The 25,125-nt window shown below is 37.9% G+C and overlaps 1 protein-coding gene across 2 annotated transcripts in view; it reads left to right on the top strand.

The window, feature by feature from the left end:
• The window catches only part of LOC115451978, a 67,139-nt gene extending 42,663 nt beyond the window's left edge, over nt 1-24,476 (top strand). For both annotated transcript variants that reach the window (XM_037436397.1, XM_037436399.1), the window contains 8 exons: nt 6,036-6,598; nt 14,051-14,847; nt 15,324-15,451; nt 16,575-16,711; nt 18,495-18,630; nt 19,927-20,033; nt 20,442-20,575; nt 21,647-24,476. In XM_037436397.1, the coding sequence (XP_037292294.1) occupies nt 6,089-6,598; nt 14,051-14,847; nt 15,324-15,451; nt 16,575-16,711; nt 18,495-18,630; nt 19,927-20,033; nt 20,442-20,575; nt 21,647-21,746 (2,049 nt within the window). In that variant the 5' untranslated portion in view covers nt 6,036-6,088 and the 3' untranslated portion in view covers nt 21,747-24,476. The remainder of the gene's footprint in view (nt 1-6,035; nt 6,599-14,050; nt 14,848-15,323; nt 15,452-16,574; nt 16,712-18,494; nt 18,631-19,926; nt 20,034-20,441; nt 20,576-21,646) is intronic.
• Nucleotides 24,477-25,125: the final 649 nt, after the last annotated feature.

The following is a 25,125-nucleotide window of genomic DNA, read 5'->3' as shown; positions in this document are numbered from 1 at the left end:
TAGTCGCTGTTGTGTTCCGATTTGAATCATTCTAGCCAGTGTAACTATTTGACATAATGAGACTTAATATCTCACGTCCCAGGATATCGAGCGCAGTGGAATACCAAACAATACTTTGTAATTTAAGTTGTTGGTGTTTCTACTGTTTATCGTTCGTATCGCTTATCATCAGGCGAAAGGCAAGGTCGTCTCGTCAATCAAGCATTAAAAAAAAGAAAATCATATAAAACTTCGGATTTTTTGCAGTTTTATATTAGAACTAGCTGACCCGACAAACGTTGTCCCGTCCTAACTATGAATTTGCAGCGCGCATTCTGTCAATCGCTAACAGTTATTTCAAACAATTGACAGCTATACAAAATTAATATTTTCATTAAGTTTTCTTAAATTTTCTAATTTTCCGCGCAGTTTTTTCAATTTTTTCTTTCATAAGAACCTTCTGACAATAACAAATACAACAACAAAAAATAGTGAAATCGGTCCAGCCGTTCACGCGTGATGGCGTGACCAAGGGAAATAGGGATTCATTTTATATACATAGATTTTCGAAGACTGCAGCTTTCATGGTCATGGGGAACTGACGTGCTGGTCCTCTCAAAAGTCATTACCAAATCTACCTACATATTACAAAATCTTTGTAAAATTTAGGATGATCATTTTGACAGATCACACTAAGGATGAGGCTAAGGTATAATCGTTATTGAACGTGTTCGATTATCGATTACCATTCTTATAAAACTTGATATCGATAGTTGCATAATTATTTTGTATGTTCAGATGATATAAATATGTTTTTTATTGAATTATCTATTTATTATTGGTGAGCCATTTCCATTTATGAATTTTAATGTAAAAATAATGTAATTAAATCTAAATGCAAATTTTTATACGATCGATTTATTTTATTTCAATGTCGATTTGCGATAGTCTGTGATTGTTCGTTATGATAATGAGAGGTACTTCACTAAGGGGGCGGTACCCATCCATAAAGTATGATATTACCTGTAGTATATTTTACCGGAAAAAAATACGAAACTTCATGTGAAGGAGCTGTCAAAATTATGTATATATTTGACAAGGTATACCTACATATTACAATTATACAAGTACTAAGATGTTGATCGCCTGGTTGCCATTAAGATAGTATTAAACGGTGTTGTTTAAATTGCATATCTAGTTTTGTAAATATAGATAAATTCGCAGAATTCATTTACATTAAATATGCAAATTAATAAACTAACCAATGTTTAAAATTGTGTTTCAAGAAATCACTACATAGTATAAAACAAAGTCGCTTTCTCTGTCCCTACCTTTGTATGCTTAAATCTTTAAAACTACGCAACGGATTTTGATGCGGTTTTTTGTAATAGATAGAGTGATTCAAGAGGAAGGTTTATATGTATAACAACATCCATTAAATAGTCAGCATTGCACCCGTGCGAAGCCGGGGCGGGTCGCTAGTATAAAATAAAATTATTATTCTTTCCAATGAGACAAAAGGGGTAGTGTGTTTCACAATTGGGGTCTTGGGGGAGGGGGGAGGTGTCACTGTTTGATACGTAGCTTAATATAATAAGCACTTGGCGCGTCGCTTTAACGACCATAATAAAAAATATATACTACGGAGGTGCGCGTGCGCAAGGACGATTCGAACTTTGCCGGTTATTGAACTAATTAACATGATTATGCAATAAAGAACCAATTCAATACGAAGTTTGGGTTTTAAATTAACAGATTTTTATTTGTATTACCTATTTGAATGTTTGGTCTCTGTACTATGGTTTAAGCAGCGTGTATTGTATTAATAACTGCCTCAGTGGCGTAGTTGTAATTGTACACGGTTCGACTGCGCTGAGGTCCTAGGTTCGAATCCCGGGTCGGGCCAAAATAATTGTGACTGGGTTTTTCCATCTTACAAAACTCAGTCGCAGCTCGGAGTATGTTGTCGGTGATACCCCCGTGCCTGAAGCACGTAAAGCCGTTGGTCCTGCTGATCTCTCTCCGGTCATGTCGTCTCACCGGTCTATGAGAAGGAACAGAGAGTGCTGTGTATTGCACAGTTGTGCACTCTAATATCTCCTGCGTGATCTCCGTTGAGATTGGCCGCCGTAGCCGAAAATTCAGCTAGGATTTTTTTTCATTCTATTGATCGAGAGTTCTTTTCATTCTCATGATCTGGAGGTTTCAAGTTCGAATCTTAAATCAGAGTAAGATAGATTTTATCTCTACATCGGTGGTGTAGTTATAACAGCGTGGATACGTCGATATATATGTACTACGTACGAGATCTGAGCTTCTGTACACTCATTGCGTTCGACTCAACTGTACTGCAATCCGTACACCTGACTTTAGTATGATTGCAACATTGACAGCGTGTGACAACGGAATGACGCTCATAATATAAGAACTCGAGTCTAAGTGTAAACTTGGATGTGAATAAATAAAATTATTTGTTGTGCATAAATAGGTTACAAAAGAGACGTTTTGGTTGCAGTTCAGATTTTGAATAAATAGTTTTATATGGACGTTCATGTCTATAGAATATACGTCAATGCGTGGACAACACATCGCGGAGACTTCAAGTCTCAAGATCGTTTGACGTTAGTTACATTAGATTTCTCTGCTCATCATGAGCTTGGAGTCGGAATATGGGACGGAATACACACGGCGGAAAAACAATAGTTGCATCTTTGCCTACCGCTTCGAGGTTAGAAGGCGTGTATTTTTTTTAAAAGATACTGACACCACAGTCAACACCAGGGGAAAAGCGAATGCGTTACTATAATCCCCCGGCTTAGGGACTGCAGGGCATGGGCGAAAGCAGGGTAGGGATAGTGTTAAAGGAAGAGAAGAGGAAGGAACGGGGAACCCTCTAGGTGGAAGGGAGAAATGTTCGCGAGTCCTTCATAGGCCTCAATGTGCTTACAACCATGAGGTATACACTTAACTGAGTGTCTCGGGCCGCGACAAATGGCCCCCGTGCGGGCGTGCGTGTGTGGGGACCGAGCGCACAAGAATTGCCTCGGGGGAGAAGTGTGGGTGTGAGTTGCAAGTAATAATGAACCTAGTTTCCTTGTATTTGGTTATTTTTAAAAATGTTCACATTTCACCACTTGGCTTGCCTCCAATGTTTACAATTGATGATATGATTTCTCAGAGATCTGTATGTCTAAAATTATCTGATCTTCTGTGTAATATCAGCCCTGTATTATATACTGTTCCACTGCACGGACCTCCTCTACTACTAAGAGATTAGGCCTTAGTCCACCACGCTGTAGTGCGGGCAGACTTCATACACCCTCAAAATTCCTATAGAGAAGTTCTCAGGTATCTTCTGTACTGTATTTCTCTTCTGTATTTAGTACGATCTCTTTACTGGTGGTAGGTCTCTCATATATGTGAAAGTCCACTTATGTAGGTACCACCGCAATGTCTATTTCTACCAAGCAGCAGTGTGTAGTCACTGTTGTGTTCCGGTTTGAAGGAAAATGTAGCCAGTGTTACTACTGGACGTAAGACTTAACATCTCATGTCTCAGGACGGTGAGCGCAGTGAAATACCAAACAATACTTTGTAATTCAAGGTGTTGGATGGTGTTTCTACTATCAGGCGAGCGGCAAGCTCGCCTCGTCGTTCAAAGCAATAAAACATTTGATATCAGTCAAATTCGGACATAAATGACCTTGCTAAATTATCGTTCATGCTGTCATTAGCATTATCAGATATTTAGTGATTATGAACCTTAAAGGTTAAGGATCATGGTACGATTTGAAAAATATTGTAATTAAGTTTTTACAAGGCCAGTAATATTAGATTGTACTCATTAACCCGGAGCGAAGTCGTGCCCCATAAAGCGATAGATTCGTCCTCTAGCGAGTGACAGGAACATGTGACAAAGCGGGTGCTATATACCTACCCATTGACGTATATTCTAAGAAACGAACGTCTATATAAACTATTTGTTCAAATTCTGGAGTTAGAACTAAAGTTCGCTGCGGCTAAAACATCAATTGTCTAACCAAACTTTAAACATGCTAAAGCGCTTTAAATATAAGTAAAATGGCAACCTAAACGTCACTTTTATAACCTATCCATTCACTTGAACAACAAATAATTTAACTTACTTGATTAATAATTTGTATTCACATCCTGGTTTACACTTAGACTCGAGTTATTATATTATGAGCGCCACTCCGTTCATAACCACACGCTGTCAATGTTGAAACCATACTAAAGGCAGGTGTACGGATTGCAGTACAGTTGAGTGGAACGCCAGATCTAGTACATATCTATCGATGGGCCTACCCCATTTGTGATGAAAGTCGTATGTACTGCAAGTTGCAAAATCCTTGAGGTAGTAATAGATGATGGCATTATAAAAGATTCCTTGGTACCAGAGTTTTAAGATTATATAGAGCAGATTGGGAAAATTGACATATTTCGCTGTCTCTAAAAAAAACCGGGAGATTGATCTTACCACTTTTTTAAATTATTTTTAAAATTTTGTTATTGTTTTAAAATGTAAAAACCAATGTTACATAACGCTTTGTATGAGAAACCTCCCTCCCGCGCCTGTAACATTGTAACGTTTTACAAGAAAAAAATTGCGTTACGTAATACTTGAACGGCCCCTTAACCTACAGAACGATGACGGATCCGAAGTAATTTGGTAGTAAAATTAAATCCGTACTTCTTGGTTTCGGACCGACGATTGTTTTTCGAAGTAGACACAGCTGTGAGAACGTAGTTTCGAATCCCACGTGGCAACCAATAAATGTCTGCATAATTCCCGCCTCCGTAGTAACAAAGATAATGTCAAATAGTAACAGTGACGTAAGAGATATGGTTTAGAGTGCCATTGATAAGCTCGTACATTCATTAACATCGCCCGTAAATCCCGAAGAGTTAGTAATAATATAATAATAATATCAGCCCTGTATTATATACTGTCCCACTGCTGCACGGGACTCCTCTACTATTGAGAGGGATTAGGCTATAGTCCACCACGCTGTAATGCGGATTGGTAGACTTCACACACCTTCGAAATTCCTATAGAGAACTTCTCAGATGTGCAGGTTTCCTCACGATGTTTTCCTTCCCTGTTAATGCGAACGATAAATTCACAAAGAATACACACATGATTTTAGAAAAGTAAGAGGTGTGTGTCCTGGGATTTGAACCAACTTCCTGACTCCGAGCTGCGACTGAGTAATTTTTAAGATAGAAAAATTCAGTCACAATTATTTAGGCCCGACCCGGGATTCGAACCCAAGACCTCAGCGCGGTAGTCGTACTTGCAACGTGTACATTTACAACTATGCCACCGCGTATATAGTATAGAATAATATACAAAATAAAACATAGGATGTAATATTCCCAGAGTATACAAATCATTTGTGGTCATGTCAAAAACTCATTGTATTCTGATCATGTTCGTCACGTATTAAAAACCCCATTGATAACGTTCATTGAAATCGGTGGTAAATGATGCATAACTGGGCTGATATAGCATTAATTTGCACGATAATAATATAGTTATAATCATGTCAAAATAGTTGCAAATCATAAATACGAGTAATCAACTTATCGCGAATTAATTATTCTTATCATTATAAAATTAGGAGTTTGATGAGGCACGTGGCATCTTTTATAATTAATGATTATAATAATATCAGCCCTGTACTATACACTGTCCACTGTTGGGCACGGGCTTCTACTACTGAGAGGGATTAGGCCTTAGTCCACCACGCTGTGTGCGGGCAGACTTCACACACCCTCAAAATTCCTATAGAGAACTTCTCAGGTATGCAGGTTTCCTCACGATATTTTCCTTCACCGTTAAAGCAAGCGATAATTCACAAAGAATACACACATAATCTTAGAAAAGTCAGAGGTGTGTTGGAATTTGAATCTGGGGACATTCGTCTCAACAAACCGTTCCATGCCCAACTAGGCTATCACCGCTTAAATCCATATAAAGAAAATAAAATAACTGACTATACTGTTTTTGACTAATGACAATTTATTTGTTTCAGTATGTCCAACGATTATATGTAAAGACGAATCAATCGACTCAAGTACCGATAATATGGGCAGTGCTAAGGTCTCGAACGCTACTATAACAATGGGTGACAACGACAAAAAAGGCTTTAACTTCTTGAAAAAACTCAAACTGTTCGGCAAGAAAGAGAAAAAGGAGGAAAAGAGAAAGGAGGAGAAGAAAGAACCAAAGATCGACGCGGTGCTCGAACAATTCCAGAACCTGGACATAAAGAAGGAGAAAGAGGAGGATGACGAATCACAATTCTTCTCGTACAAAGTTGTAAAAGATGATGCGAGGAGTGACAGAATCGACTCCCAATCATCAGAGGACAGCGGCTTTGTTGAACCAAAGGCTGAAGACGATGTAGCTGATGCGATAAAAAATTTGAAAATAGAAGATAGTGATAAAACGAATGTTAAGAATGCGAAAGAAGAGAGCGAGAAGAAGACTAAGATAGTGAAGATTATCCGCCAGCCTACGAGGAACAAAGTCTCCGTGTATAGGTCCGGAGATCCTTACACCGTGAGGCAATCTGAAACATCTTTTAGACAACAGGTGAGTTTTTTTTATTTTTTATATGACAACCCAAAATGACCTCACCGCGCCTGATAACAGCAGGGTCCTGGACAAAGGTGACATTTTCCAAAATCCAACACAACATAGAGGTACTGCATAAATACGGTCTGAAAATCGTTCTAATGATAATGAAATCTATGTATATAAAAATGAATCCCTATTTCCCTTGGTCACGCCATCACGCGTGAACGGCTGGACCGATTTCACTATTTTTTGTTGTGTTTGTTGTTATAAAGAGAAGTCGAAAATCGGGTTACATGGACTATTTGCCGTTGGTAGAGTCCACATAGTGTCGCCTGATGAGAGGTCACCCGTAGTCAGTCGACAATGCTTATCTGTTTGGAGCGGATATACACAGTCTGATCCCGGAACGCGAAACACTTTCACACATCGCACTCTTAATAAAATAATGACCCATTCCAAAATTGCCAATTTGTGGGAATCGTCAAACAACCAATTTCTGTTTGCGACCTTTTAGTTTTTCCCTTTTTTTTCATAGGTATCATTATTTACCTTAATAAGCTCAATTTTATAGCAACTTAAAAAAAAGGTAGCAAACAAAAATTAGTTTTCCGACGACTGCTACAAATTAACAATTTTGAAATAGGTCATTATTTTATTAAGAGTGCTTGCTTATCATATTAATATTTACACTTTTAAAATTCGCAAAACTATGCTTAGTTATAACACAAATTTACTCGACCAGCTGTAAGTCAAGCCGTCATAAGCCTAAGGTTTAAACTAGAAACCGGTGATATTGACTGCTATTTAAGCAATTCTTAACCTCTTAACGCTAAAACAAGTTTATAAGACTGATAATATGCATCTGCTTTACTACCTATATAATTGGCTCGGTTATGTAATCAATCATTTAAATAATAGTTTCTATCATGACGTAAGCCGTGGACACCTAGATTAATAAAGGAAACTACATTCTATTAGTTTGACGTCAAATATACAAATGTATATGATATGCGGAAAACGTACATTCTTAGAATCTATATCAAGGTTAACACACTGGTGGTAGGTCTCTCATATGTGAGAATCTGTCTGTGTAGGATTTCAGGAGCAGTGGCGGAATGTTGGTCTGTTTTTTTTTATTGCTCTGAATGACGGGAGAAGCATCTCGCCTGATGGTGATACAACCGCCCATAAGCAGTAGGCTTATCTATTGTATTAATTTCGTCCTATATTTGTTTGTTTTTGATAGCTATGATCCACCCAAATATAATAAAATGAAACACCATCCAACACCTTAAATTACAAAGTATTGTTTGGTATTCTACTGCGCTCACCTAAGACATGAGATGTTAAGTCTTATGTCCAGTAGTTACACTGGCTACAATGTTGAAACCGGAACACCACAGTGACTACACACTGCTGCTTGACAGAAATAGACATTGCGGTGGTACCTACCCATGCGGACTCTCACATATGAGAGACTACCATCAGTAAAATAATATCAGCCTTGTATTATATACTGTCTTGCTGTTTTTATCTCAAGTATAACAACTGAATATAAAGCGTCATATTATGTTGAACACTTGCAATAATGCATCAACATACATAAATGTTGGCTTCATATGCGTCCTACATAGATAATCTGCCTTCATTTGTAGACAATATGCAACTATTTTTCCTGGACGAATATTGCACTACGTCAATGTGGACAGGCTTTGCTCGCGGCTTCGCCCGAAACAGATTTTCCTTGATAAAATTCCAGCTAAATAACCCTGGGATAAGAAGTATATGTCAGTCCGAGGGTCTCAAACTATCTCCATTCCCCCCTAAGCCAATTCTTCTGCGCTTGGTCTCCGCACCAAATGCTCGCTCGCACGGGGACATTTATCGCGGCCCTAGACACAGTTGAATATGTATACCTCATGGTTGTCAATTCACTGCCTCGGTGGCGTAGTTGCGTGCGCGATACGACAGCGCTCTGAGGTCCTGGGTTCGAATCCCGGGTCGGGCAAAGTGATATTTGGGTTTTTCTGCTCAGTATCGGCCCGGAGTCTGGAATTTGTGCCCGATATGGCGATAGGCTCGCCCCCTATCACATCATGGGACGAAACACACTTGGCGAAAAGTGGGTGCCTTGGTTGCGCCTCTGCATACCCCTTCGGGGATAAATGCGTGATGTTGTGTGTGTGTGTGTCAATTCACATTGAGGCCTATAAGGGCTCGCGAAGAGTTCCTAGCCTTCCTTCCTCTCATCCTAAGAGGATTTCTTCTACCCTACACTTACCAGCTATCCTCTCCCAACTTTCCTCCAGGACCCTGCAGTTGCTAAGCCGAGGGATTCCAGTATACCATTCGCGGGTTCCCAATGTTGACTGGGGAGTCGGTTAATTTTTTTTTATCTCCATGCCAAATTTCAACGGAATCCGTTCAATAGCTCATTTGGAAGTCTAAAAATAGTTTTGATTGGCCCATTCCCCTTGAAACAACAATTGAGATGGTTAATTAAAATAGCAGTAAAATTCTAAATGTTTTTTTATAGCTTTGAATGACGAGACGCGCTTGCCGTCTGCTATTTGCTGGGGATAGGATATATTTTATATCCGCCCGGATAGCGACCACCGTACACAAGGTGTTAAAACCCTCCATAGTGGCTCACGTGTCGCGTTCCGTGATCAGTCTGTGTATATCCGATTCCAACAGGCATAATTCTGAAAACAGGGGTAATCGTCTCTCGTCGGAGGGGACAAATTACGCATCATATATCCTCCCCTATAAACACTTCTGTGAACTATACTTTAACTCAATTAAACACCCTGTCGAATCAATGGAAAAAAATCATCTCTCGTCAGTCGTCATTCTATTGGACCCCACTCCTGGTGCAGTGCATATAAAAAACAACAAAACTATCAAACATGCCAAGCTCAACGCCATAAATAAATAGTTTTTATTGCATACCCAATTCCCTGGCACGCGACGCATCGTATGAATTTTAAATAATCTCATTGTTGCGAGGAAAAACCGGCACGCAAATACGAATAAAGCTTGTTGTAGGAGAGCGTGTGAATTATTCGCAATTATTTTTTTATAACATCACGCATTTATCCCCGAAGGGGTATGCAGAGGCGCAACTAGGGCATCCACTTTTCGCCAAGTGTGTTCCGTCCCATGATAAGGGGCGAGCCTATCGCCTTATCGGGGACAAATTCCAGACTCCGGGCTGATACTGGGCAGAACAAAACCCAAATATCACTTTGCCCGACCCGGGATTCGAACCCAGGACCTCAGAGCGCTGTCGTATCGCGCATGCAATAAAACTACGCCATCAAGGCAGTCTAATTATTTTTTTTATTTCTTTCAATGACGAGGTGAGCTTGCCGTTCGCCTGATGGTAAACGATACGACCGATACACAGTAGAAACAACCACGTTGAATTACAAAGTATTTGGTATTCCACTGCGCTCGCCTGAGACATGAGATGTTAAGTCTTATGTCCAGTAGTTACATAATTTATTTTATTTATTTAATAAAATTAAGACGCAAAACAGATTACAATCAAAATTAAGCTAATTATAAAATATACAAGCATAAAAACTAGATTGTATTCCTAAACATTGCGCCCTTATACTAGTTAATTACTTAAAGTGCTGACTAAAATAAATTAAGAACATATTAAGCATTAACATAAGCTACAATGTCCTTCAAACCAGTGTCCTTCAAGTCATATTGTGTTCTGGTTTGAATATAGTAGCCAATGTAAACACTGGACATAATAAGACATAACATCTCATGTCTCAGGACAAGCGCAGTGGAATATTAATACTTTGTAATTCAAGGCGTTGGGTGTTTCTACTGTTTATGGTCGTATTACCATCAGGCGAACGGCGAGCTCGTCTCATCATTCAAGCAATAAAAAAGTGTACACTTCGCCTTTTAGTTTCCCGCACTATTTTCCATTTCCTCATTGACGTAGGTAATTCCGACCGTCTATAAATCGCTTACTTTAATTCCGAGTTAAGGAAGGTAATGTAAAGGAACTATTTAAATGACAATCGTAAAGATTGTAGATAACAGGAAGGAACTTTTGATTTTCCCACAGGAAATCTGTGTTACTAGCTGACCCGACAGACGTTGTCCTGTCTTAACTATGTATGCACGCGCGCATTCCGTCGTTCGCTGACAGTTATTTCAAACCGCTGACAGTTATGTAAAATTAATATTATCGTTAAGTTTTCTTAAATTTTCTAATTTTCCGCGCAATTTTTTGCGGTTTTTCTGTCATAAGAACCTTCTCCTGACAATAACAAACACAACAAAAAAAATAGTGAAATCGGTCCAGCCGTTCACGCGTGATGGCGTGACCAAGGGAAATAGGGATTCATTTTTATATATATAGATAGATATAAAGCTGAGGAGTTTGTTTGAACGCCCCAATCTCAGGAACTACTGGTTCGAATTAAAAAAATCTTTTAGTGTTGGATAGCCCATTTATCGAGGAAGGCTATAGGCTATAATCACGCTATGACTAATAGGAGCGGAGCATTAATAGAATAGGGAAAATTTATTCCTTTTGAGAACCTCGGTTGCGAGCGCTAAGTTAACGGTTAATGTTATGCAACAACGTGTGACGGAATTGTTCCTCTTAAAAAGGTATAAAAATATATTATAAAACAAAGTCCGGCGCCGCATCTGTCTGTTTGTCGGAACGCGATAAACTCAAAACTACTCAACGGATTTAGACTAAATTTGGTATGGAGATAGTTTGTGACCCTGGGAAGGACTTAGGCTACATTCTATCCCGGGATAATGTATAGCAGGACTTTTATCCCGAAAAACTTAACGCGTGCAAATCCACGAACATGAAAAATAGTACACACACATCACGCATTTATCCCCGAAGGGGTATGCAGAGACGCAACCAGGGCACTTACTTTTCACCAAGTGTGTTCCGTCCCATGATGTGATCAGGCGAGCCTATCGCCATATCGGGCACAAATTCCAGACTCCGGGCTGATACTGAGCAGAAAAACCCAAATCACTTTCTCGACCGGGATTTGAACCCAGAACCTTAGGGCGCTGCCGTAAAAATAATATACAAAAAGTTCATAATTATGTGCCAATAAAAGCGGTATTGATAAGAATTTATATTTATATTAACATAAAAACGATGTAGGTAAATTATACAAGGTCATATTGACATTGCGTTACTGAATGAAACCGCAGATGTAAAATAAAAAGTGTTAATTTCGAACAAAATAAATATTAATAAAAAGTTATTTTAATTTTACGCGCCCTAATGCCACTATTACTCTAAAAGAATACATCGCAGCAACATCATACTTTCAGTCAGAAATACACTCACACACGCCACATTCACACTAAACTACAGTGCTAAAATAAACCGAAAATAAAACTGGGATATTTGATAAAAATATTAGTTATTCATGAATGATTTTTATTAGAGGTAAAGGCGAGTATGTGGTTTCATTTACTAACGCAATGTCTAAATAACCCCATGTATGTAATCATCACAATACTTTGTAATTCAAGGTGTTGATGTTTCTACTGTTTATCGGTCGTATCGCTTACCATCAGGCGGACGGCAACCTCGTCTCGTCATTCAAAGCAATAAAAAAAACTGTATATCTGTATTCAAAAAATAATGGCATTTGTTTTAAATCACATTAGAAATATCGGGCAAAGGAATAGAGATCCTTACAGCTTTATACACACATGATAATAATTAATTCAATTTTTTACTGTCCTGAAATCCTTCAATATGTATATTGTGTAGAAAATAATCTAAATATCATAAAACTTCATATTATCGATCCATTTGAGATCAGTTTATGTATCAGAAGCAAGAATTTTTGAACAATCATCTCACGTCGAATGAATGAAAAATAAAAAATGTTTTATTTAATTGTAATGTATTTTCAATTTGGATTACAACATCAATATGTATTGTTCCATCAATAAATATTATTTTAATGAACATCTATGGAAACTGAATGGATCTTTCGAGAAATTATTTTACCAGTTGTGAATTAACGAAGGTTTCACCAATGTTGACATTCGCAGTTGTTTTTTGTTTTAACAAGTGACATTTGTTAAACTTCCTCGGATACACAAGCATGTTGACCTATTTGTGGTGCTAAGCGTTGTTCCAGCGAAGGCCATCAGTCATCATTGGCTAATTTAAAAATATGCCTCAAATCATTAATGTATATTCTGTAGGCACAAACGTCCATATAAACTATTTGTTCAAAATCTGATCTAAAATAGCGACCAAAACGTCACTGTTATAACCTATTTATTTACTTGAAAAACAAATAATTTTATTTACTGGAATAATTTGTATTCACATCCAGGTTTATACTTAGACTCGAGTTCTTATATTATGTGCGCCGCTCCGTTCATAATCACATATTGCCAATGTTGAAACCCTACTAAAGTAAGGTATACGGATTACAGTACAGTTCAGTCGAACATAGTGAGTGTTCGTAACGCCAAATCCAGTACGTAGTAAATATATATAGATGCCTCAAATCAAACGAAAGTATTCCGCACACACACATTCTAGTCAAAACGCGCTGCAAGAGTAGTATTTTAAACTGGTGTGAACAAAAAATACATGTGGAATTGATAATTTTTGAAGTCGGTTGAAAATAGTTTTTATGTTAATTACGTGGAAAGTATGTAGCGGATGCAATTAACACAATTTGTAGTGTTCAAATTGCGCGTTTTCATGTTATATATCGCACTATTAACAAAATAATGACCCATTCCAAAATGCCAATTCGAGGGAATCGTCAGAAATGTTTGCGACCTTTTAGTTTTTTCCCTTTTTTTCATGCTATAGATTTCATTTTTATCTATCTTTAATAAGCTCAATTTTATAAAAAAAGATACCAGTCAAAAATTTCTTTTCCGATGACTGCCACAAATTAAAAATTTTGAAATAGGTCATTATTTTATTAAGAGTGCCTGTATATATATACTAATATATAAAGCTGAAGAGTTTGAACACGTTAATCTCAGGAACTACTAAACGTTTAATATTGTTTCACTAATAAGAACGTAAGTGTCCAGATCCGGGATCACCCTGTATATATCCAGTTCCAACACGCATAATTGTGTCGACTGAGGGGTAATCATCTCTAGTCAGTTGACATTCTATTGGAGCCCACTCCTTACCATCAGGTGTAGTGAGGTCATTGAAATTAAACAAATTTCCCGGATTCTATCACGGTTTTTTGTATTTTATTTTTCTCCCCTTTTATTACCTTCTATTTGATTTTATTTTTCTGTTTGGGAGAAAAAGAAATACAAAAAACTGCGATAGAATCCGTAAAATTAGTTTAATTACAGTGAGGTCACTTTATCGTTTAAAATACTATTTTGATTCTGACTAACAGATCGTATTGTAATTTACCTGTTTAGTGTATCCTAAACTGTTCTATTTTCCCACAGATAAGCCAAATCAACCAACACACGTTAACAGGCGGTCACATCCTCGTCAACGCGAACCAAGTACCAGACAATTATTCCGAAGTGGACATAGCGTTGAAGAGCGTAGAAAAGATCTCTCAGAAACGACAGAAAGACAAGGAATACCTCGAAGACGTGTTGGAACTCATCAACAATGATACGAAAGCTTCAGACGATTTCCTATCAGAGTTCGTGGAAATACAAGGCGAGTCCTGCGACCCCATACACATTGTGCCGACAGAAACGCCAGAACCAAATCCTGTTGAAGAATTCTCATCATATCAACACATTTACAACCATTACGAAGATTTTGGGGACATGACTAACATGATTCTCGGCGTTCTGCAAGAATCACAGTCGAAAACACACATCTTCCCTACACCACCACGTTCGGAGAACGTTCCAAGTCCAATGTCGGAATCGCAGGCGTCGTTCTACCGCTCGAATTCTGACTACACTCTATCTCCTGAGCGGTCTTCTCCTATCTGTAATAGCGATTACGAGAAGTATCAAGATTTGACTAGTTTTGATGAATTCCCAAATTCAAACGAGACTGTTGATAAAAGGGAAAGAACTTCGTCTATATCTTCCATGACAATGAAACAGTTTAAAGACATGCAAAAGGATATAGCAAATGGTTTCTCTAAGAAGGAATGCTGCGACGTAAACAGGAAGAGTTGTAAGGAGATATTCCAGGAGCATCTGTCGAAGATGAAGATGGTTGAACGGAAGAATTTGGTGCTGAAAGTTGCTAAGTTAGACTTAAATACCGCTTATGGGTAAGTTACTTTTATTTTCCTTGTGAGTTCTGTCTCTTGCCTCCAGAAATGACGTGTTCCTGGAGCTTCTCTTAACACTAGGTGTACATTAATAACTATACGGAATGAACATTCTGGAAACATCTAGATCTTTCGAGAACATTCCAACACCGAAACTTTCACATTCGGGTAGGCGCTATTATTTTATGAAAACTTACGACTAGCACAACATAAAGTAGTAAATATAGCTAAAGAAAGGTCAATCAAAAGTTTTCACAAATATACAATATGTTAAAAGCATAACCGGGAATATAACCAATCTACAAAACAAGTTAGTTAAATTTACAATACAACACATAAAAAAATACATTTCACAAAGTTCTTTTTTCAATTAAGCACAGTTGAAGTTAAAGAAATATCCACCAGGAAACAACATTAAAAGATCTGCAATCTCTAAATACTTAAATTAACTTATTAATAGAATGTGACCTTTCCAGTGTCCTGCAGAACATCCTGCTGAGTTTGTCGCGAGGCGCGGAGCAGGAGGATCTCCAGTACTCTCTCTTCGCTCTCATATGTGAGAGGGTACTTGCGCAGAAACCCGCCCTGTTCGCTCACGACTTTGGTAAGTCCTGCGTGGTCATGATATCCTGCATGTCCTGCATTAAGTGGGTGTTAAGGCTACTAGCTATACCAGTAGTTGCTTTTTCAATATTAGTCTTGTGATCTATGTGGTAAACTAATTTTACCCTTCAAAATTATCAAAACAATACAAGCAGATATAAACATCTTTATTAATCACTAGCTTTTGCTCGCGGCTTTGCCCGCGTGAAGGAGTTTTCCGGGATAAAAGTCCCGCTATATATTTTCAGGGGATAGTAGCCTATAACCTTCCCAGGGTCTTATACTATCTCCATACCAAATAATGCTTTCTTATACCACGTCTTATGTCACGTACCGTTCCCATGGGAACGTGATAAAAAGTATCCTCTGTCCGTCTCCTGGTTCTAAGTTACCTCCACACCAATTTTCAGCCAAATCGGTTCATCCGTTCTTGAGTTATAAATAGTGTAACTAACACCACTTTCTTTTATATATAAATATTTTTTTTATTACTTTGAATGACGAGACGAGCTTGCCCTTCGCCTGATGATAAGCGATACGACCCATAAACAGTAGAAACACCATCCTACACATTGAATTACAAAGTATTGTTTGGTATTCCACTGCGCTCGCCATCCTGGGACATGAGATGTTAAGTCTTATTATGTCCAGTAGTTACACTAATAATGTCCTTCAAGCCGGAACACAACAGTGACTACTCACTACTGCTTGACAGAAATAGACATTGCGGTGGTACCTGCCCAGGCGGACTCTTACATATGAGAGACCTACCATCAGTGAATGTTAACATCAACTCTGTTACTTGCTTTTATTTCACGATCCTATAGTTTCTTTTTTACCCTTGTAAAATAGCTGATTTATCCCCGCGGGGGTAACCCCCAGGTTAGGTACCTAGGTTCTATACTAATCTAGATGAAAAGCTTTCTTATGTTTACGCGAATTTTAATCATTGAAATTGACATTTAGAAAAAATATAATATAAAAACCGCGAAATAGTTTCATTGAAAAATCTTTTTGTTTTCGCGAAGAAAGTGCCTTATGACTACCGCCCTTCAGGAGGGGGGGCGACTGATCGGTTTTTTTTAAACAAAAAAAATCCTAACCCATCCTAACCTAACTTGCAGGCCTCAGTTTGCTAAAGTCAGCAGCACTCCGCTGCCCTCACAGACCTCTGCTCACCCGATACATCGTGCAATGCATTCGAGTCGCAATCAAAATAGACTCCACCGTCGTCGCCGGGAAGGATAGCGTTTTTCAAGAGGTAAGCTTGTTAATAAACCCACAACTTCTCTGTAGAAATAATTTCATACCTGTTTGGAAGAGATCGCTCTTAGCGATAAGACCGCTTATTGCTGCACTAGTTATAGTTCTTAGTATCTGTCTTAGTATCTAGTCCATTGAAAAGTTACATTTGGGGTTGCGTTTTTTAGAGGACGCAATTTTATTTTTTTGAAGTGTAGGGGGGTCAGTATAAAGCTAAAACCAAGTTTGTGGGGTCGCCACCCTTGTCCCACGGCCGCCATCTTGAAAATAGGGGTTGAAATGGTTTTTACGATGTATCTCTTAAACTATTTATCTGACAAAAAAAAATTATAAACATTTTTTGTTGCAAATTAAATTCTCTACAACTTTGGTCCAGTAACTTTTGTCGTAGAACTATAAATAAAAAAGTTATAAGCGAAAATGTTAAGAAATTCAATTTTAAGCAATGTCCATTGCAACGTCATTAGAACGTGTGTTTGTAAGGTTCATAATACTTTTTTTGTACTCTCATTACGTACAACACAAACCCGCGGTTGTCGGCTTGTACGCGAATTACTTGGATCCTGAATCGCTTTGGCACAGATGAAGCAATTGTTCACAAAAAAAAAATTAAGAACTGTTTTGGAAGCAAAATAATTGTGACTGAGTTTTTGCATCTTAAAAAATTACTCAGTCGCAGCTCGGAGTCAGGAAGTTGGCGGTGATACCTCCGTGCCTGGGCACGTGAAGCCGTTGGTCCTGATCTCTCTCCGGTCATGTCTGCCGTCTCACCGGACTATGAGAGTGAAGGAACAGAGAGTTCTTGTGTATTGCACACACTTGTGCACTATAATATCTCCTGTGTACCTGGCTGATCTCCGTTGAGATTCGGCTAAGAGGGGGTTCAGTTATAGTTAATTTGTTTATAGGATTTTTTCTTTTACTTAAGTGGTGTTCAATAAAGGATTATCTATCTTGTTTTACATATTTGAGATAGTCAGCCGCTCTCACTCACTGCAGCTCCTAGAAGCCAGTATTTACTGGTGTTATATTTTATTTCGGAGTCTGGAATTTGTGCCCAATATGGCGATAGGCTCGCCCCCTATCACATCATGGGACGGAACATACTTGGCGAAAAGTGGGTGCCCTAGTCGCGCCTCTGCATACCCCTTCGGGGATAAATGCGTGATGTTATGTATTATGTATATTTTATTTATCCCGGATAGCAACCGTACACAAGGTGTTAAAACCCACCATAGTGGCACACGTAAATGTGTCACCCGGGATCATCTTGTGTATATCTAGTTCCAACAGGCATAATTGTGTCGACTGAGGGGTAATCATCTCTCAGTCAACATTCTATTGGAGCCCACTCTTTACCAGCAGTTGGATCACTTTGCCATGTATAAACAAAAGAATAAGGCAGAGGGAAACGATGATGAGGAGAAAGATATATTCAACACAAATACATAATTTTGTATGTAAATATATTATTGGGATTACCCAAATGAAATTTTCGTTTTGAGGATAACAATTAAAAGGCTTGTACAAGTGTTAAAAGCTGTCACACAATTTCTGTTGATTGAATATAATAATATCAGCCTTGTATTATATACTATCCCATTGCACGGACCTCTACTAAGAGATTAGGCCTTAGTCCATCACGCTGTAGTGCGGGTAGACTTCACACACCCTCAAATTCCTATAGAGAACGTCTCAGGTATGCAGGTTTCCTCGCGATGTTTTCCTTCACCGTTAAAGCAATATGTATGTTATAAAACCTACCGTAATTTTTGCTCCAGGTTGACGCACAAGGTGACACGTTGGTGATAGCATGCGCACGCGCTGGTGACGCGTACGCCGCAGTGCTGGCTGAAATAGTACGCAAGGACGCTGACCAACTGCCGCTTTTCCGCATCCATCATGCTAATACTGACGGTGAGTGGTAGAAAAGTAGAATGGTAGAAAAGTGATTTGGTATAAAAGTAGATTAGTAGAAAATCATATTGGTAGAAAAGTATATTGGTAGGATGGTAGATTATACAGGATGTTTTAGTAACAGTGCATAATGTATGTAAATACCCATCTTATCTAATATGTCGTTTATATAATGTACATTTCTATACATTTAACCTTTATGTTTTTGTTATCATGATGTTTATATTAATCGTCAATTATAACAGTTGATTGTATGGTAACATGTAAATAAATAGATATTTGTTGTACAGTTGCCCACATAAGAATTAATCTTCAAATATACTCTTTTGAACACTCATCACGCATTCATTCCCAAAGAGGTATGCAGAGGCGTAACCAAGGCACTCACTTTTGGCTAAGTGTATTCCGTCCTATGATAGGGGGCGATCCTATCGCCTTATCGGGCACAAATTCCAGACTCCGGGCTGATACTGAGAAAAACCCAAATATCGCTTTGCCCGACCAGGGATTTGAATCCAGGACCTCAGATCACTGCCGTACAACATAGTACAACTACGCCATCAGGGCAGTCTAACTAATTATCATAATTAATCTGCACTTGTGTCTTGCGAATATTTTAATTTCTTCCAAAAATATGTTTCAATTGAACTTTACGTGAAAAGATTTCAATATTTGAATTTAATTACTTTTATTATTAACTACAAACTGCCTCGGTGTAGTACCGAGAGGTATGGCGAGCGCTCTGGGGTTCGACTCCCGATTCAGGAAAAATTATATTGGATTTGTTTTCCTTAAAATCAACCAGAAATCATTTCTGATATGGCCATGGCTCACCTATCACATCATGGGACGGAACACATTTACAACAAATGCCTTGGAACTGACTACTCCTTTAGGAATAAACGACGCGCGTTTGTGTATTGCCTATAGTAACGAAGTTAGTTTAGTGGACAATTAATATGTCCAACTCCCTATCTATTTGATTTCGTTGCGGGATGACAAATTAGTTTTCTCTGAGACTTGGCTAGCTTCACCGCTCGGTGTCATACTACACTGCTGATCCTGGCTTACAGTTGTGGTGGGTAGGGCGGGAAAGTCTCTATAGGGGAGGGATAGGGTTCAGGGATTGACTGCCAATACGGATCCTGGCTTACAGGAGTTGTAGTGGGTGTGAAGGCGGGAAAAGTCTCTGTAGGGGAGGGATATGGTTCAGGGATTGACTGCCAATACGGATCCTGGCTTATAGTTGTAGTGAGAGTGGGAAAGCCTCTATAGTAACGAAGTCTGTATGTCCAGGCTACACGGCGCTGCACGTGAGCTGCAGCCAGCACAGCGCGCGTGCACCCCGACTGCACACCGTCCACGTGCTGCTCCACCACGGAGACGCTGATGTATGGAAAGGGGTAAGATATATATTCATAATAACAATTACAAGCGACGATAGTCTAGTTGGGTGTGGAACGGACTGCCAAGACGCATGTCCGCAGGTTCAAATCCCAAACACACCTCAGACTTTTCTAAACTCATGTGTGTATTCTTTGTGAATTTATCGTTCGCTTTAACGGTGAAGGAAAACATCGTGAGGAAACCTGCACATCTGAGAAGTTCTCTATAGGAATTTCGAGGGTGTGTGAAGTCTACCAATCCGCACTACAGCGTGGTGGACTAAGGCCTAATCCCCCTCAGTAGTAGAGGAGGCCCGTGCTCAGCAGTGGGCAAGTATATAATACAGGGCTGATATTATTATTATACAACCCGTTTTACTGTACTGAACATTTCTCCATAATTAATGACATATATCTTCCCCTCAGGACGTAAAAGGCGGCGACACAGCGCTCCATCTAGCGGTGAACTCCGCCAACTGCGACATCCAGCTCATCATGATGCTGTTCAAGAACATCGACAGGAAACAATGGAAGAGTCTCGCGCACTGCCGCAACATGAGGTAAACTACCTTTTTTTTTTTTGTTTCGCGGAGAAAGTATCTTATTACTACCGCCCAGCCTTCGCGGGTTTCTGGTGGTAGGTGTCTCATATGTGAGAGTCCTGGGTAGGTAACACCGCAATGTCTATTCCTGTCAAGCAGTGTGTAGTCACTGTGTTCCAGTTTGAACATTGTAGCCAGTATAAATCAGGATTGCGAGAATGGAATACCAAACAATACTTTGTGATTCAAGGTTTTGGTGTTTCTACTGTTTATCGGTCGTATCAGAGCCCGTACCCAAGACGCCCTTTTACAATCGTTAACTGTAATTGAAAACAGACATATGTATGGAAATAACATATGGGGCATCACACGTGAAGCGGGCACGCAAAAAAAATTGATGTCAGATTTTCGTAATATTTGATTATGTTATACCTGTATATGTCCTCGATCCAGATGCAAAATATTTTTAAAGTATAAAGTCTGGTTAGCGAGTTAAAGGACTTTGAAGTTTTGACTGGCCGGCTGGTAAACGCCACTTCGAATCCCATTATCAAGTTTTTAAATAGTTTATCGTATCATATATAATTATTTTGACATTGCGTTACCAAATGAAACCACATACTTATTGAATATAACACTACAATATGTTACTCAAACCATAGATGTAAAATAAAATGTATCGAACAAAATAAATATCAGTAAAAAGTAATTTTAATTTTACGCGCCCTAATGCCACTACTACTACTCTAAGAGAATTCGTCGCAGCAACATCACACTTTCAGTCAGAAATACACTCGCACGCCATATTCAAACTAAATATATACAAAATAATGAAATCAGAAAACTAAAACCGGAACTTTGTTAATAATATTCATTATTCATATATCATTTTTTGCATAATGTTAGAGGTAAAGATTATGTGGTTTCATTTATTAACGCAAGGTCAAAATTTCTCTACTGTCCATTACTGGGCCTTCTCTACTGAAAGGGTTTAGTTCCACTGCTGTATTGCGAAATCGCAGTATAACTTATTTTTCCTTCTTTTATATATTGCGGGATGGCTTTATATTTTTATTTTTTTTCTTTCAGTTCAGTAACGCCTTTGGAGTACGCGCGCTCAGCCACAAAATCCACAACGAGACAAAACTACCCGCAAGAAGTGTTGGACTTCTTGAAGAAATGCCGTTGAAATGTTACCATTATTTTCTCTGTATTATATTCGTTTTTAAGGCTGGCAAGCCTAGTGAAAACGTCAGGTTTTGTATTATTTACATGACTGCGAAATTATGACAAATGGTATATTTTTTAGACAACACCGATTGTCAGATTTTTTTGTCAGGAGGGCCTATTCCGTCTACGTGGGTATATACGTCTTACTAATATAACATCAGCCCTGTATTATATACTGTCCCACTGCACGGGCCTCCTCTACTGAGAGATTACGCCTTAGTCCACCACGCTGTAGTGCGAAGATTTCACACACCCTCAAAATTCCTATAGAGAACTTATCAGGTTTCCTCACGTTTTCCTTCACCGTTAAAGCAAGCGATAATTCACAAATACACACATAACTTTAGAAAAGTCAGAGATGTTGGGATTTGACCCTGCGGACATTCGTCTCGGCAGTCCGTTCCACAACCAACTAGGCTATCGCTGCTTTTCGAACATACTAATCGAACGACAACTTTGTTAACTATTTAGTTAAGAGGCAAGAAATCTATTTACCTTTGACTTTCTATTGGACCCCACTCTACTTACCATCAGGTGGTGTCACTTTGCTGTATGTAAAAAAGAAGAGAATATCAAATCTGTCTTACAATTTAAACATCAATAATCGCAATAACGGTTTCGCCCGCATAGACGGAATAAGACTCAGATATTTCGTAGTTTTAAAAATGGTGCTCTAGTTGAGAAATTGACGTACTGTTTTCTAAAACCGCCTTTTTTAATAATTAATTGATAACATTTCGATTCTTGAAATATCTGGTGAGTTTTCGCCCACAAAGATTCTGCAAGCCATGTATTTTTTAGAATGTAAGGTAACACAATTGACAGCTTTTTTAGGCTGGCAATGTCGTGTGATTCGGAAATTATTTTAAGTTAATTTTAGTTTACTGTTTTTTTTCGATCTACAGATCTATGTAATGGAGATATCGCATTATACGTAATGAGATAATATAAAGTATTTTCTACGCTAAGTCTCTTTAAAACATAATAACTTATGACCATTCATTAATAAAGAAAATTATTGACGAACTATTAAAAAATTATACAGGGTGCAACGAAAAATATATTTAAAAAAAGTGCACAATTGTACGGAAATATAAAAAAAGACTGTCAAACTTCATTCATCTTCAAAAACTAAGATTATGAAAACAATTTTTCCAATCATATTTCCTTTTTTTTTATATTTATTTGGCTTAATTTTTATCGTTGTTACATACACGTAGCATGAACTAAATCTTTGTATCTCCCTGTACATTATCAGACTAGTAAAATAGTCCTTTATAACTTAAACAACACATTTAGATCAATAATAAAGTGATCAGATGTAACCAAAATAAAACCATAAACATAAAAAACGCATTGAAAATTAATTGTTTTAGTTGACCTGTATGAAACACTAATTATATCGAAATAAAAGAAAAAAATAGTCACTATATGTCCTTTTAGTTTTTTTTTTGTCAAATATTCATAGCATTTCGATAACTAGATTTTTCAAACTTTTGATACGACTGTATAACTCTTGTGACCAACATTTGAGCAAAGGTTGGTAATAGCATAATATATTAAACGTATTCGGAGTTAAAACATAATAATATATAAGGTTATAACATTGATGCAAGTCTGATTATATCTTCATCCTAGAAAGGCAGAATAATTCTGGCATGGCTAGGCGCAACATCAGAGTAAGTTAGTTTTCTTTGTTGACTAATAGTATTTTTTAATAAATGATCTTTAACGCTTTTTTTTATGTATCTCAAATATGAAACAATCAGAGCTAGGTTTTATGTGACTGCTTACAAATTACTTATTTTGTTTGGTTCATTCTCGGAATCGGATTCAAGATAGAGATTGGGATCATTTATTGAAAACTGCTGTAATGATAAATGATATAAAAAAACACTTGGTGAATACAAAAAAAATATTGACAAAAATAATTCTGGTAACAAGTTTTTCAATGTTTTTGGCTAATTTTGAAAGCCCAAAAATTATTGAATCTGTTTTTTTTTTACTGCTTTTTAGTTTTTGAGCAAGGCCTCATATTTTTTTGTAGATACTGCAATATGTACGCATAATGTTTCCGTCTCCTAATCACAAGTGTTTGAAACATCACAAATATTGGTTGTGACAATTTGATTTGAGTATTTGTTTGAAGTTGAGTATTTTGTCTTTTCAGATTGTTGAAAGAGCTCTTTCGTATTCGCCATTGTGGTTGCCCTTTTTTTTAAAGTTTCGCAACTGCGAGTGCGACTTTTTCGTTTTCGCAATTGCGAATACTTTTTTTTCAATTTCGCAACTGCGAGTGCGACTTTTTCGTTTTCGCAATTGCGAATGCGATTTTTTTTTCAATTTCGCAACTACGATTGCGACTTTCGTTTTCGCAAATGCGGATTCGATTTTATTCGCTTTTATAATTGTTAATGTGATTTTTGTTTTCACAATTTCTGATGCTGTTTCTTACTTCTCTAAATCCACGTATGTATAGGACTCCATAATATGGAGTTCGTATCAGGTAGATATTAGTTATATATTGCTGTATAGAAAACAAAGTTCCAATAAAATAGAATTTTGATTTCCATTCAGCGAATTTTTCACCTTAGGGTTTTGACAATAACGATAAGTTTTAAGATTATATTTTTATCAGAAAATGTATGAATTTTAATATGTAAATAAAGTGAAGATATTTTTTATTATATATGGAATTTTTATTTTTATATCTTTTCTCACTAATTTAGTATTCAACACATACTAGCAAAAAGGGCTTAGTATTTACTAGTCGCCTGCTGAATAACAAACCTCTCTGAAGGCTCCAAACCCGAACTAAATATGGTAGAAAAAACTAAATGTGGCGGATTCTGCAAACAACCTTAACCGCCATAATCGGATCAGCGAAGATGCATCAATCATAATAAAGTTTATTGGTTTCTTACCATTTAGGCATTGTAGCCAGTAAAACTACTGGACATAATATGACAACACCTCACGACAGGATGGCGAGCGCAATGGAATAACAAACAATACTTTGTAATTCAAGGTGTTGGGAGTTTCTACTACTTAGTGGCGGTCGTATCTCTTACCATCAGGCGAACGGCAGGCTCGTCTTGTCATTCAAAACAATAAAAAAATCGACCAAGCCTCTGGCCGAACATAAAGAAAAGGGTCAAGCCTTAAAATCTCGATCCGAGCTCTTTTTTTGACCTGACTACGTTTGTTATCCTAACAAAGATCAGCTTATACAAACACACCGTACTTTAGTGCTTTAGGCGTTCGGAACCATTTAAGGAACCATGCTGAGGGCAACCCAGTAACTGACGACTGCCCGAGCCGCTTTGTCAGCAGCGACG

This window comes from Manduca sexta, chromosome 1 (genome assembly GCF_014839805.1).
Source record: "Manduca sexta isolate Smith_Timp_Sample1 chromosome 1, JHU_Msex_v1.0, whole genome shotgun sequence".
NCBI lineage: Eukaryota > Metazoa > Arthropoda > Insecta > Lepidoptera > Sphingidae > Manduca > Manduca sexta.
This window is presented reverse-complemented; position numbering and strand designations above follow the sequence as displayed.